Source organism: Zalophus californianus, chromosome 5 (assembly GCF_009762305.2).
Source record: "Zalophus californianus isolate mZalCal1 chromosome 5, mZalCal1.pri.v2, whole genome shotgun sequence".
Taxonomy (NCBI): Eukaryota; Metazoa; Chordata; class Mammalia; order Carnivora; family Otariidae; genus Zalophus; species Zalophus californianus.
This window is the reverse complement of record NC_045599.1, coordinates 62085613-62101621: the sequence shown is the minus strand read 5'-3', so window position 1 is coordinate 62101621 and position 16009 is coordinate 62085613. Positions and strand designations below refer to the sequence as shown.

Here is a 16009-nt window from a genome sequence, read left to right as displayed (position 1 = left end):
GGGATTGGGTCTGCTGTATTAATAGTTATTTTCTTTTAAAACTCATTTATCTATCAACATTAGATTCATCATAGCAATAAATACTGAGTGACTACTACACATGCTTCCATTTGCGTCTACACACATTAAATATAAAAGACTTCTAGCATTTTAACAATGCTTTAATAATTACATTTTCAAATACTGGGGAAAATCATGCTTATTACTCATTTACATTTACCAACATGTTTATACTTTAGTCTAAAAATAGCAGTTGCTTTACAGAGAAACTGTTAACACTAACTGAGAACTGTGGCTTGTCATTTATTCCATTACTAAAAAAACAAAAACAAAAACAACTCTACAATATTCTGACATAGGAGTCTATTTTGGACATACAAAATAGAACTCATCCTAGAAGCCACTTAATAAAATCCTTAGGGCTAATGAGTATATCTGAAGACCTGGTTACCTCAGAAGATCATCATTCTCTTGAATATGTTCTTTTGGCTATTGAGATCATCTCCAGTTACTGATTCTCGGCTTTATGCTTCAGGGAATTTATGATAGGTTGTTTTGTGGGGGCTCTCTATAATATTCTACCTGTCCTGGACTAAGGAAAGAGCCAGTTAGTGAACTACAAGGCCCTAGGACAAAAAATCCTTTTTCCAGTAGCATACTATTGCTATTTTTATGACTCTGTCATTTTCATAGTTTTAAAAAATGTAATCTGAAGGTACAACCTGAGGCTCTAAAGTAATGAAGATAGTAAATGAATAAATAAAATACGCTCCACACCCATCTCTGATACACTTCTTCAAGAGGCAGAAATGGAACTTTAGCAATCTAACTTTAGAAGAATCCAAACTTCAATAATATAAAAAATAATTGACCAACTTAAAATAAATATATATAGGTATCTGAAATGAATTAATCAAAGGGCAAAATCTGGGCATCTCCAGTCTATGAAAATGATTCAGAATTTCATAAATGAAGAAGTCAGAGATAAAACGAAAATGCAAAGCAATGTCAGCCAGACAATTCTTTCTATAGGAAAGAATTTCTCAGATATTTTCCTCTTCAAAGCATGCACTAATCATTTTTACTACTGATTATTAACAGACAGTACTCATGTTGAATATTCATCTCACTGTTTCCTTTTATTAAGAGTGGTTTAATGCTATACATGATAGAAAACTATCACCTTGTTTCTCCACACTAGTCACTGTAGTCTTTATTAGCCAATGAGTTAATCTAGAATCTTACAAAATATTTTTAAGGTTTAGCAGTTATTTTGCAATAATATACACATATCATTTTAAAGGTTAATAATGACAAATTTTCATCAAATATTTGTCTAATTGAGATATACAGCTTGTATTCCCACTTCCATTCTTAAATTATTTAATTTATATAAATAAGGCTTCAATAAGGACTTTTGCAATAAACTCATATTTGTTAAAGCAGACCAATTATTAAATGTTTTTACTATTGTTAAATAAATGATCAAATCTTAATTTATCTAAGAAAAGTATTCAGGTAAATCCAAAAAATCATAAGGTGATAAAGTGAAGTATTATACCAATATACATTTACGGAAATAAGTGTTATATAAGATATTTCAAGGACCAGAGTTGATTATGACTGGTGAAAACAGTCATTCATATCAAAGATTTTAAATTGAGGCAATGGATTTCTTTCAGTCACTGCTAAAGAAAATATCTTGTCCAAAAACTGCCAGTGTCTTGGTTGTAATTTTGCTAACTCAGAAATGTCATAAGCAAATCATATTAACTACTCTCAATAAATGTGTTATCTAATATGATTAAACTATAAGAATTCCTGTTCCCCCAAACCAGTACTAAAGAACACTGCAATAAATTTAGATTTCTGAATATCATCTCATTCTTTTAACTGTCATTTTGAATTCTATGTTAAAAATTCAAAGAAGGTATAGATTATGATTCTCACAAATTACTTCACTTATATATTCCATTATATTTTGCTTTGATTTTTAAAATCTTGTGACCGGGGTGTCTGGGTAGCCCAGTCGGTTAAGTGTCTGTCTTCGGCTCAGGTCATGATCCTAGGGCCCTGGGATGGAGCCCTGCTTTGGGCTCCCTGCTCAGCAGGGAGACTGCTTCTCCCTCTCCCTCTGCTTGCTGCTCCCCCTGCTTGTGCATGCGCACTCTCTCTCTCAAGTGAATAAATAAAATCTTTTAAAAATAAATAATTGAGGGGCGCCTGGGTGGCTCAGCTGGTTAAGCGACTGCCTTCGACTCAGGTCATGATCCTGGAGTCCCGCAATCAAGTCCCACATCGGGCTCCCTGCTCAGCAGGGCGACTGCTTCTCCCTCTGACCCTCTTCCCTCTCGTGCTCTCTATCTCTCATTCTCTCTCTCTCAAATAAATAAATAAATAAATAAATAAATAAATAAAAATAATTGAAAATAAATAAATAAATATCCTGTGATTATAACATACCATTGTAGATAATATTACAGTCATAAAAATCGTGAATCCAGCTATCTTTCTACAATCAAGAAGGCTGATTCTGGTTAGAACAAGGAAGTGAGCTGATATCCCACATTATACATGGCCACATTTAAAAGAAAACAAAACTGAAACAACTATTAGCAGAATATCTTTAAATTGGAAATGCAGAGATATGGAACTTTTTGGGCTTTAAATTCAAAAGAGGATTCAGAGGTCCCCTAGGTTAGTCTTCTATACAATGCAGGACTCCTTTCTTTAATAATAGAGGCTAGGTTACAGGGTGGTGGCCTAAGGACAATCTGCAGCCCATAACTATGGTCTACATGACCTCCACAGTTTTTGTTTTGTTTTGTTTTAATTAAGCCAATGCACAAAAATCCAGATCTGTGCCTCATCTTTAAAATCCACATGGACCTGCATGTCTGCTGCCCTATTGGATGAGTCGTGCCTTCTCCACTTCTCCACTGCACTTCCCATCAGCCCACTTCACTCACTCATCATCTGCCTTGTGTTTTAAGCATCCAAGCATTTCAGTAAATGACCACTCTCTGTATTCACTCTGTTGATGAACATCATCATGAAAGGGGAGGTAGCATATAACTTTGCAAGGTGACCAACTTCACTGTAGGCAACACTAAACATTAGAGAGAATTATCTAGAATAATTTCCAAACACAAACTGGTTTTATCCTCAAAAACAAAGTAACCTTATTATTCTCTCTTCCACAGAACAGGCTTCTAGGTATCTGAAGACAACCAACTTTTCCTAGGTCTTCACTTCCAGTTTAACATCTCCAGAGCCTCCAAATATTCCTCATAGCAATGTATGCAAGCCCATCTATGGCCCCTGGGATGCTTCTCGGCATGAATGAATTCTACTTATAATAAATATTCTATTTATTATGATTTTTCAACTCTTACTTGTGTGTTTATTATATATTCTAGTTATCAGTGTTCTTCACATGTAATAATGTAATATTCCCTTGATTTAGATCAATGGTTCTCAAACTTTTTGGCCTCAGGACCCGTTTTCACATTTAAAACTCATTGAAGATCCCAATGAGCTTCTGTTTAATAGAGTTTATCTACTGACATTCACTGTATTAGCAATTAAAACTAAAATTTATAAAAGTATATTTATTAGTTCATTTAAAATACATGTTAACATAATGGCATACTTCTATGAAAAATTTCTTTGAAAAATAAACACATTTTCCAAAACAGCATTGTCTCCCTCCTTGCATCTAAATACAGAACTTACGGGCACCTGGGTGGCTCAGTCGTTAAGCGTCTGCCTTTGTCTCAGGTCATGATCCCAGGGTCCTGGGATCGAGCCCTGCATCAGGCTCCCTGCTCCGCGGGAAGCCTGCTTCTGCCTCTCCCACTCCCCATGCTTGTGTTCCTGCTCTCACTATCTCTCTCTCTGTCAAATAAATAAAATCTTAAAAAAAAAAAGAGAGTGAGCCTGCCTCTCCATTTAAATAAATAAATAAATAAATAAATAAATACAGAACTTAAATATATATTTTTCCTATAGATCCCGTTTTGTTGGTTTCACATTATTCTTTGGTAGTGGACACTGTTGATGCCCATTCTAGCTCCCCTTCAGACCAGTGCACCCATCTCCACTTAGCTGTTTTGACTGTTAGCTGATAACAACACACAGAAGAATTACTCAGTAACACTGGAGCCACCTGGCTTGGGAAATTATGTTCACCTCCACTTCATCCAATGACTGAATGACAAGCTAATAACTATCACAGAGTACAAAAGACCCATCCCAATGACACAAAGTGGAACTAATTCTGGGTATAGTTTGTGCTCCAGAGCTTCCCATGGGATCAGACCCAAGTTCGTTTCTAGAGGAGACCACGTTCTTCCTTAGCTTTTATCCCTTGTCTTATTCTGCTTGTCACTCTCTTTCTTCTAAGAGCTCATCCATAACAAATCACTTGAACAGGCAACTCCATTTCAGGCTCTGCTTCTGGCAAACCCAACCTGAGACATCTTTCATCCCACCAAGATTATTGTAATATCGACTCTGTCATATATCATATTAACTATCTCAGCTGTACAGAATCTCAAATATGCTAAGCATTCTATCACGGAGCAATGCACTGGTTCTCAAAATGTGATCCCTGGACCAGCAGCAGCAGCAGTGTTCGGAAACTTGTTAGAACTGCAAACTCTCAGGTCCTATTCCAGACCTACGGAATCAAAAATGCCATCATAGAGATATGCCATAATTAACCAATCCATTATTGTTATACACTTCAGTAGTTCCCACTTCTTCCTAGTATAAATAATGTTGAGATGAATGTACTTGCAGGTAAATCTGTGTATACTTCTAATTATTCTATGAGTATTTGTCTGCAATCTACTTTGAGGTAAAAGTATTAAATCAAAAAATAAGATGTACTGATAGATGAGTAGAAGGACAGACATATAATAAAGCAAACACAGCAAATGTTAATGGTAGAATCTAGGTGATGAGTATATGGATATTGACTTCAAAATTTTTGCAACTTTTTCATGTTTGAAATTTTTTAGAAAATGTTTAAAACGAAAAATGTTGAAGAGATTTCTATTTTATGAGGTTAATTCCTAGACTTGGAATAAATTGTTCATAGTATGTGCCCATCTTTACACTGTGTAAAGTTAAAACATCAACCAAAAAGTGTCAGTTCCCTCACACTGTCAACACCACTTTTTAGTGCTTTTCAATCTCTGCCAACTTGTTAGGCATAAATTGGTAATTCATCTTTTAAATCACCATTTTCATGTGCATATTTTAAGTTAATATATAATGAATTGAAAAGCTTCCTGACATCCTTGGCCTCAGATTTGATGTTGGCTATTTGAACTATGAAGCAGTAAGCAGGATTTGAGTGCCTACCCAGGGGCACTTAGCTTATTACCAAACACAATACCCTCAAGAATAACTTGCAAACTGAATTTACATTGGCAAGAGTTACTTCTAGGCCAGTGTCATATATGGGGGGCAGCTAATGCTGGACTGCCAAATGGGACTGATTTAACAGGTCCTGAGAAAGGGCTCTTCCTTCACAAGAAAAGTGTCCTCTCCCATTTACCAGGATGCTCAGAATTCCAAGCATTAGTATTTTCTTCCTTTGTGTTGAAACAATTAGATCTCCACGAATTCTATTTTAGAATTCAAGTATTTTACTTCAGAATGGGCTCTACAAAATTATGGTGATTATATCCATAGGGTGGAATGCAATGAAGCCATTTAAAAAGAACTATGGAATTCTACATTTGCTGACATGAAAGATCTCCATGATATATGACTTGTTCATTGCAAAAAAAGAAAAATATGTGTCTATATGATAGAAAATGTGTAGAAGGACATTTACTAAAATATTAAAAGTGGCTATCTCCAGTTAAAGGACATATGGGAGTTTTTTACTCTTTATATATGTCTTTATTGTTTACTTTTGCCATGGATATATTAAAAATTTCCTTACTAACAATAACAATACAAGAAGGCTATTTGCATTTTGATAAAAATAAAATTGAAAGTATCCCAGAAAACCACTAAGCCATTATCACCTTATTAAAATTTAATTTACCAAGATTTTCAAGTCAAGGTTAAAGTCCCCTAAGGAATGAGACCCAGATCCAGCATATTTTAAAGAGCATAGGAAAAAACAGTTAAAGGCAGACAGACTAGGCAGAGGTCTCCAGCCATGTATTAATCAGCTGAGGGACAGGTCTGTGTTGTCCTGGGAGGATTTCACTGGAGAAAAATCAACAGGCAATAGAAGGCATCGGTGGTCTTCAGATCCACAGTCTGTATTGACTCAGAGTGGATCTTAGCTTTACCACAATTCCTGCTTTCAATATTATAGAAGAAAATACCCCCTAACCAATGATGTTCAATTCTCCCCCTAGAGCAGGCCCAGGATCCAATGTCAGTCATTTTTTTCAAATATATATTTAACAGATTTAAATTGCTTCATTTATACTTCACAAAGACTGAAAAGGAGAATATGATAGAGTAAACCACTTACCTCCATGGGAAGACATGTCTGTACATGGGCAGATGTTCCCGGATGTGACACCACTGTCCCAGGTTTAATTTGAAAATCTGTTTTGCACATGTAGCCTTCAGAACAATCCTGTGTTCCACATAAAGAATACATAAGAAAATGCCAATTATTTTTAGAATTCATCATATTAAGAACTACAGTTTCTCATAAATTTCAATCTGAGTAATAAAAAACTAAGTATATTAAATGATATGAGATATAATATGGATAGAGAAACTCATCCGATAAACCCTGCACATAGTAGGTACTCATTGAATAGCAGTTTTAATCCCCTACCTTTCTTACTTATTAATGATGTCTCCCCTTCTCTTAGGCATCCCCCTTCCTTTTTCTTCCAAGCAGTTCATAGCACATAAGTCATGGAGCAAAACCTCAGGTTTGCAGCTGTTAAGAAGCATTTAAACTGGGATGCCTGGGTGGCTCAGTCATTAAGCGTCTGCCTTTGGCTCAGGTCATGATCCCAGGGTCCTGGGATCGAGCCCCGCATCGGACTCCCTGCTCAGCGGGGGGCCTGCTTCTCCCTCTCCCTCTGCTCCTCCCCCTGCTCATATTCTCTCTCTCTCTCTGTATCTCTGTGTCTTGAATGAATAAATAAAAAAAACTTAAAAAAAAAAGAAGCATTTAAACTTATAGAAATACTTTGTCACATATTAATATTGATTTCATGGCCTATATAGAAAGAGAGATTTAAAGAGGACTTGCAACAGATCCTGAAGCTAAAAGGGACCTTCCATTTTAACTTCTTGTTCAAGGCAAGATCTCCATTACAACATCACATGGGGGTAACTGTGCAGCACCTGCCTAAGCACTTCCAGGAACCTTTGCTTTACTCCTTTATATGACCACCACCTCCATTTTGGTACATGGTACATAGTTCAATGAGAAAATATTATCTTATATTGCACTGAAATGTTTCTCTTTAACGTTAACTCACTGGTTTTAGTTCTGCCCTCCAGAGTCTAAACTCTTCCACAAAACCATTCTTCATAAATTTGAAGACAATTAGCACCATTTGCACACGTTCCATAGAAGACATGATTTCCAAGCCTTTCACCAGTTGTATTTCTCACCTCTTTCCTATACTTGCTCTTAAACACACTTAAGTTTATCTAATTATGGTCAGTTCCATTTTTTTAAAAAGCAAAACTTGGTTGAATTCAATAAAGTCATGTATAAAAATATAATACTTCCTCATACACATACTCACATATTAATGAATATTATTAATTCTCCACAAAATTGTCACACTCAAATTTTAACAGAATTTAAATAGTTACAACTAAGGAAATGTGATTATTTAATCTGATGCAGTAACAAAAGTACAGGATAGCATTCCAACTAAAACCATTCATAATTCACTTAATTTTACTAAGATTCAAAAATTCAGTTTTTAACTACACAATAAGAAAAGAAAAATTTTATAGTGTTTGTGAGTGATTTAATATTGAATTTATTTTTTTTTAATTCGTGTCATGCCAGGGCACCTGGGTGGCACAGTCAGTTAAGCGTCTGACTCCTGGTTTCGGCTCAGGTCATGATCTTGGGGGTGGTGAGACCAAGCCCCATGTCAGGCTCTGTGCTCAGCGTGGAATCTGCTTAAGACTCTCTCTCCCTCTCCCTCAGCCCCTCCTTCCTGCTCACTCTTTCTCTAAAATTAATAAATAAATCTTTAAAAAATTGTGTCATGCCAACTATGTAAGAGCATCAGATTTTAGGTAACTGTACTGGGTTGAATAATGTCCCTTCACAATTCATGTCCCCTGGAACCTGTGAATGTGACCTTATTTGGGAAACAGGGTCTATGCAAATGTAATAAAGTGAAGATGAGGTCATACTGGAATAGGGTAGACCGTGAATCCAATATAAGCAATTTCCTTTTAATAGGAAAATTTGGCTACAGAGACACAAACACACAAGGGAGAAGGCCAGGGGAAGACAGAAGCACAGACTGAAGTGGTGCATCTATAAGACAAAGAATGCCAACAATGGCCACCAACCACCAGAAGCTAGAAGAGGCAAAGAAAAGTTCTTCTCTAGAGCCTTTAGAGGGAGCATGGCCCTACAGACACCTTGATTTTCAACTCCCAACCTCCAGAACTGGAAGAGAATAAATTTGTTTTAAGTCATTCAGTTCATGGTACTTTCTTATGGTAGCTCTAGGAAACTAATACAGGAACTATATTTTCTAAGAACTCTGGTGGCACCTTTACAATGCCTCCCAGTTAACTGGGCTGACATCCCACCAGCACTCACCAAAGAACCCTGCTGGTTGGTCCTGATCAGTACCAGTTCTATTGGCTGGACCCAACTTATTCTGATTGGTTGATGCCCCTGCCACAGATTGTTAAATATTTAAATACTCTTCCTCCCTGTAACGTAAGCTATCAGGTAACCAATACTATCACCTTTAAAAATATCTTATTTTATTTATTTATTTGAGAGAGAGAGTGCAAGAGCTTGAGCAGGAAGAGGGGCAGAGGGGGAGGGAGAGAATCTCAAGCAGACTCTGTGCCAGAGTGGAACCCATGGGAGTTTCAATCTCACAACATCCAGAACATGACCCAAGCAGAAACCAAGAGTCCCACGCTCAACTGACTGAGCCACCCAGGCACCCCAATACGATACATTTTATAGATGAAATTATTGTTTCAAATTCTAGCTCTGCATCATCCAAATGCAAAGCATACCTGAGGGCCTTCAACCACTGAAGTCTTTGTGTCTAGACAACATAAATAACTTTTAATATTGGCTTAAACTGAGAAAGATATATATAGGGATTGTAGTTGTTGCTGTTGCTTTTTTTTTTTTTTTTAAAGATTTTATTTATTTATTCATGAGAGACAGAGAGAGAGAGAGAGAGAGGCAGAGGGAGAAGCAGGCCCCCAAGGAGCAGGGAGCCAGATGCGGGACTCGATCCCAGGACCCTGGGATCATGACCTGAGCCGAAGGCAGACGCTTAACCATCTGAGCCACCCAGGCGCCCTTGCTGTTGCTTTTTACATCAGGTATCTATTTCCCCTTCTTCTGAAACAGTAGCCAATTTTCTCTAAGGAATCATTCCCTTCCCCCTATCAGTGTGGACATGGCCTCCTACTACAGGAATGATCACAAGACTCTGAACTGGCCCATAAGAGCATCAGTCCTGTTGGCCTGAGAGACTCAGGAGGGTAAAAAATCTACTCAGGGCCAATGAAACACAGTTCAGGACTTGGATTAGGGGATGGGGGAGGATATTCTCTTTTCTACTGGATTTGAACCAGGAAGATAAAGCCTTGGCAGTTTGGGCAGCCATCATGTAATCAAATGGAACCTGAGAATGAAGCCAGTGCAGAGGAAAGCAAAGCCATGAGATGCAGAAAGACCAGATCTTGATGACACTGTTCACACCAACCATACCTAAAGCTAATTCCACCCTCAAATACAGTTACATGGCCCCAAAAAGTCCTTTCTTGACTTCACCCAATTTGGATTGGGTTTTCTGTCACTTGCAACTAAAATAATCTTTCTATAAAATGATCTATGTTATTAGTTTAAAACTAGATGAGATTTTCCTACTGTTGAGAATGAGCCTCCTATGATCACAGAAAGAGTCTCTTAAACAATAAAATAGTTTGACTCGAATGAATAAACAAACTACATGATTTCTACTGTATTATATGATTACCCTCATTATAATAGATAATCAATAGCTGATTATATAGATTTGCCAAATATAGTAAAGCCATAAAGGTAGGTGATTGTGAGACAAAAAGTAAAAACAGTCTGCAATTTAAAAATAATCTAGCTATAGAGGAAAAAAAAGACCTCAAGATATTCAGAGAAGAGTTAGAACTAAACTGTGTACTGAATCTGATTCATCAAACAAGAGTAACTATTCTATTTCATGAGCGCTAATCATACAACCTCTTCTTAAGGCAAACTATAGTTTAGTAAAACCCTAATTACAAGGCAAAATACACTTCCTTTGACATCAAGAGGTTAAGTCCAAAATTCCTATGCACCTATGTTATAAAATCTAAATGTATTATCTGATCTCTTTTCCAATGAATTAAGATAGAGAAATATGTCATTTTTAATATTACTTACTATTTAAGGGAATTTATTTCTATTTTAGGTAATTTCTGATGCTACTTATTAGTGTCTATAGGGAAATGCACAAGGGTTTTTGACTCAGCCTCTATCTGGTCATGGTAATTTTCTTTTTGGTATCAATCTCTCAACAGTCAAGATTAGCCTTGAAAAATTAAAAATAGAAAAAAAACAGTTTATAGCATTTTAGCTTCCTTTCAAACATTTACTTCCATGAAAGTAGGCCTTTCTCCTACACTGTTTTAATTTAAGGCAGAAAAATATGTTTTGTTCTTCACTGTTTTGAAGGTTGTTTTTGTAGAAACAAGCAAACAAAAGCATGAGAACTGCCCCCTGAACTAGCACTACAGTCCATCTGGCCCAATAAATGATAATTGACTCAAATCTTGACTGACTTTTCTGGTAGACACTCAACTCTAGCTTCCCTGCATTCTTTCTGTACTTATGATAGCTTACAATTCAACGTTAAGTTTTCTTTCATTTTGGAGGGTGCCTGGGTGGCTCAGTCGGTTAAGTGTCTGCCTTCAGCTTAGGTCATGATCCCAGGGTCCTGGGATTGAGCCCCATGTCAGGCTGCCTACTCAGTGGGGAGTCTGCTTTTCTCTCTCCCTCTGTCCCTCCCCCCACTTGTGCTCTCTCTCTCTCTCTCAAATAAATAAAATCTTTAAAAAAAAAGTTTTAATTTTTTAACATGTGTTAGTTTTATTTCCCCCAATCAATCCAAAATTAGGGCCTAGGCCCCCAGCTCTGGGGAAGAAAGGGTCCTAACTACAGAGTCTAGTTCCACATAAAAACCTGTTCCATGGTCCCTGAAAACACCCTGGACCAGAACAGGAGAGGTAGGAACAAAGAGAACCTTGCAATTTATCCAGTTCAACCCTCTCGTTTTAGAGATAAGAGGGTGAAGGACTGAAGTACTTTTAAGAGACTTGTCTTACAGCTAAATGGGGGAAGTGCTGGAGGTAGAAAGCAGACCTCTTGACCCAATGCTCTTTCTACCACACTAAGCAATTCTGCCAGAGTCCGGATCATGGCAGAAACATGTTTACTGACTCTCACAGAGTGGTGTAAGTCCACGCTTTGCACACTGAGTAAAACAAACTGAAGCCATTCAAGTATAGGTCTGGGGACCAGTAGCCTCCTTGTCACCTGGGAGCTTGTTAGACAGGCAGAATTTCAAGCAACACCCCGGACTCCCTGAATCAGAATCTGTAATTAACAGGATCCCAGATGATTTGTGTGCACACTAGGAAGCACTGAGGCAACGTGCACTGCAACCTCTGACTCAAAGGCATTGCAAACTGATTACACTAAACAGTGCTTCTCACCCCAGCCGGGGTCCCCCTCAGACCAGTGAAGTCACAATCTTCCTGTAGTGCAGACTCTAAGGCAGGAGCCAGGGTTGAGAACTACTTTACTTAATTCACTGAAGTTGCCATTTTAAGCTCCGAGAACAGAGTCAGCCAAGTAATCCGTAGCTGTCTCAGGAGAAATGGCCACAAACAACTCCCAACCTCCAGGAATACCATGGCTCGCTTGGAGCTCTCCATATGCTGAACTGGCCTCTGAATTCTCAGCTTGAGCAAATTCTCATCTTGACAGTACCAAGACTGCTTTTTAGGTGGTCTTCACGACCACCTCAAACTCTGCTTTCTGGCAACTTGCCCAGCCTTGACCCAAGCTTCTGTAACTGCCATTAATCTCATAACTTTAAACTGTCACTGTGCCATGTCCAACTACACTTCAGCCAACAGAACTCCATACTGCCCATCCACAACAAAGCAGGTTGCTTCACTCTGTCACTGTAGAAGAGAAATAATAGGAAATGTCCAGGTCCTGTAGTCCAGACACCACTAATGGGAAAAAAAAAAAAAAAAAAAAACACTCCCTCCTCTCAGTCAAAACTCAAGTTATCTACACAGAATACCTTTCACCTTACAACAAAACAAGGAATAAAGACCTAAATGAGAAAAACAATACCATCAATGTGCTAGATGAAAACACAGGAATATACATATATAATTTCATACTTATATTTATATATGTATTTTAAAGGTATTTTAAAAACAGATAAAAACCCCACAGTCATAATAAAATTTAGATAATTTCTACTCCATGGAAAAAAATCTTAACACCATAAAGTTAAAAGACAAATATCAAAATGTGAAAACCAGATTTATAGCCCATATCATAGAAAAGGACTAATTTTGTTAGTATATAAATAGTTTTAATTCCCCCAATGTATTAGTAGTTCCAATAAACCAATAAGAAAAAGACCAACCGGGCACCTAGGTGGCTCTGTTGGTTAAGCAGCTATCTTCAGTTCAGGTCATGACCTCAGAGTCCTGGGATCGAGCCCCACATCGGGCTCTCTGCTCAGCGAGGAGTCTGCTTCTCCTTCTCCCTCTGCCCCTCCCTCCCCACTCGCGCACTCTCTCTCACACACTCTCTCTCTCTCAAATAAATAAAATCTTTAAAAAATAAAAAAAAATAGAGACCAACAGTTCAACAGGAAAATAAGCAAACGATATAAACAGTTCACTAAAGAGGAAGTACATACAGATATTAACCATATAAAAATAAACCTGTTTTACTCATAAGATATATTACCCATAAGAAAAATGCAAATTAAAACTATGTGATACCATTTTTTTACCTATCAGATTGGCAAAGATCAAAAGCGCTGTATTGTGTGTAGATAAAGATGTAGAAAAAATACACAGCACTGTCACACATTGCCATGGGCAGGGTAGTTTAAATTAGTGTTACTTCCCTGGGGAACAAGTTGGCAATAACTATCCAAATTAAAAATGCACATATCTTCCACCCAGAAATCCATCTTACAGATATAGTTGCACATGCAGGAAATAAAATTCATGCAATGATACGTACAAAGTATTGCTTTAATAGCATTCTATTGGAAACAACCTAAATGCCTATCAGTGAGGTTAAACTATGGTATATCCAAATAATGGAATGTTATGCAGCCATAAAAAATGAGTAAGTTCTATAAATACTGATATGGAATAATAACTAAGATAGATCATTAGGGGGAAAATGTGCACAAAAGTATGCATGTATGTATATTACGCTACCATTTATTTAAATACAATTGCATGTGTTTGTGTGTGCACTGAATATATCTGGAAGGATACACAAGACACTGGTATCATTGGTGACCTCTGAAAGTTTGGGTGAGGACGGTGGAAGGTTAGGAAGGAAACTTACTTTTTTAGGGCACAAACCCTTTTGTGCCTATAAATAACACTCCATACTGCACAAATACTTCACTGACTGCCTTTTGAACATATGCCTCCAGGTTATCACACTGCTGTAATAAATTCCAATTTTGAACTTCTAGGGAGAAAATGTCCTGGAAGCTATGTAGAACCCTACAGAGACAACCAAGTTTTCTAGTGTAGTGCTGACTGAGTATTGGGTGGGGATCTAAGGATTTCCTAACAGAACAAGTTTGTGTCTGCTTTCTCACAAGTTGCCATAGGCTATGCCACCCAGAGAGCTATTATGCCTGTTGGAATCCAGCTATCCAAATAATTATAGGGTTTCTGTTGTTGAATTTTAGTAAGGGTTTAATGATCTTCTCTAGAAAAACATTGCTATCTAAAAAAAAAAAATTTATATATCGGTGCTTATCTAAGGGCCTCAGCTCCACCTTGCAATAAAGTATTGCATGTATATGGACTCAAACTCAAGTGTACTGCCCAGAATGACCAGCTGCAGGAAGGACTTGGCAAGGCCGTTGGGGAGCAATTAAGACAAGCAGAAGTTTCTAGGTCACTGCAAACACTGATCAAACAAGACCTTCAGGGTCAGTGGAACCCTGAGGAACAGGCCAAACCTAGGCCACAGATCTCAAGTGATTATTCTTTCCCTCAGTAAGAGATCAAATCGATACTACCAGCAGCTGCCCACAGCCGATTAATCTTAGGGGTAAAAAAAAGAAAATAAACAGTGCTGCTGAAAAGCAAAGATTACACTGGGTAGATCAGACATTAAACTATTATCTCTCCACTTTTTAAAAAGCCAAAGTTAGATAGTATAGGAAAGTAATTGTTAAGGATTTAGAGATCCTCCAGAACTCAATTCTAAATATGTTAGTGTGTCCCCTCCTCACGCCCACTGCTAATACCTACTCAATCTCACTAACTCTGGTTTCGATTTCTGATCCTTGTTAAACCTTCCAAATACATGTGTAGATCTTGGCACGGCCGACTCTAATGCCTCTGAGTCAGTATCAAGAGTGACCAGATCCAGTCAAAGTAATCCATGGGTAACTCATGGTGACTCATGGGTAAGTCAACCATTGACTCACTTAGGTAAAAATTTCAAAAGACCAAAAACTCAAGAAACCAAAACCCAAAAGTAAAAGTGAGGATATAACATACTTCACCTTTGAAAAAGAGCTTTGTACATCTTTAATCTTTCCTGGTCTTACAGTATTTTGGAGTTTATAAAACATAACAGTCATTTATTAAATAGCCCACGCTCTTTCAAAACTTTCTAGGGGAGAGGAATGGAGACACAGCTCAGCTCCAGCTGAGGAAGCTGGGGCTGTCCTTTTAGGAAAAATTAAATCTTCTGGCTGGGCCCCATCCAATAAAGGCTGATACCCCCTTGCTTTACCATTTGCACAACACAACCTGTAACTGTTGCTTTTATCTGTGTGACCTAATGTGTGAATGCCTACTGGACACATTTGTTCATGAGCTGGTAATTAAACCACACAAAAACACTGTGACCATTGGCCCTTGACTACAGGTTCTCTGGTTCTTCCCAATTAAAAGAGCTTTCTTAGTATGGCCATGGTATGAAATGAAAAGAGAATCTGTAGGATTTTAACTGAAATATTCTCTCTACAGCAGCAGTGTATCAGAGGGTTACACTGCCTTCTATCACAATACTTAGTTCAGCAGTGAATCTTGTTTACATTAGCACACTCACTATATACTTCTATTAGATTTAAATTTCTAATCAACCTATAAACACAGCACAGAGAACTAATTATCATTAATGAACAAAATCTAAATGTTATAAATCTTGATGATATAAAAATAATACTATAATTTAAAAATCAGAAGGGGAACAGGAAGGAATGTGGGAGACAGTATAAGCACATTAAGTTCCTCATCTATCACAGCAGAAATAAATCATCATTGTCCAAAAATGAGTAAGTAGAAGTACATTGTTTAAAGTTACAGGGATAACTATGAGCATAACTAAGGAGTTATTCTTCAGCAATAGAGGCTCCAATAAACAAATGTAAATCATCCACACAATGGAACATTATGCAACCATCAGAAATAATGAGATATTTCTCTATATGCTCATGAAGAAAAATGCCATGATATAATGTTA

The 16009-nt window shown here is 37.4% G+C and overlaps 1 protein-coding gene across 6 annotated transcripts in view; it reads right to left on the bottom strand.

Moving 5' to 3' along the window:
* ATP6AP1L (ATPase H+ transporting accessory protein 1 like) overlaps window positions 1–16009 on the bottom strand; it is a 286142-nt gene that overhangs the window by 221493 nt on the left and 48640 nt on the right. For all 6 annotated transcript variants that reach the window (XM_027605199.2, XM_027605195.2, XM_027605194.2 and 3 more), the window contains one exon: window positions 6506–6613. In XM_027605199.2, the coding sequence (XP_027461000.1) occupies window positions 6506–6613 (108 nt within the window). The remainder of the gene's footprint in view (window positions 1–6505; window positions 6614–16009) is intronic.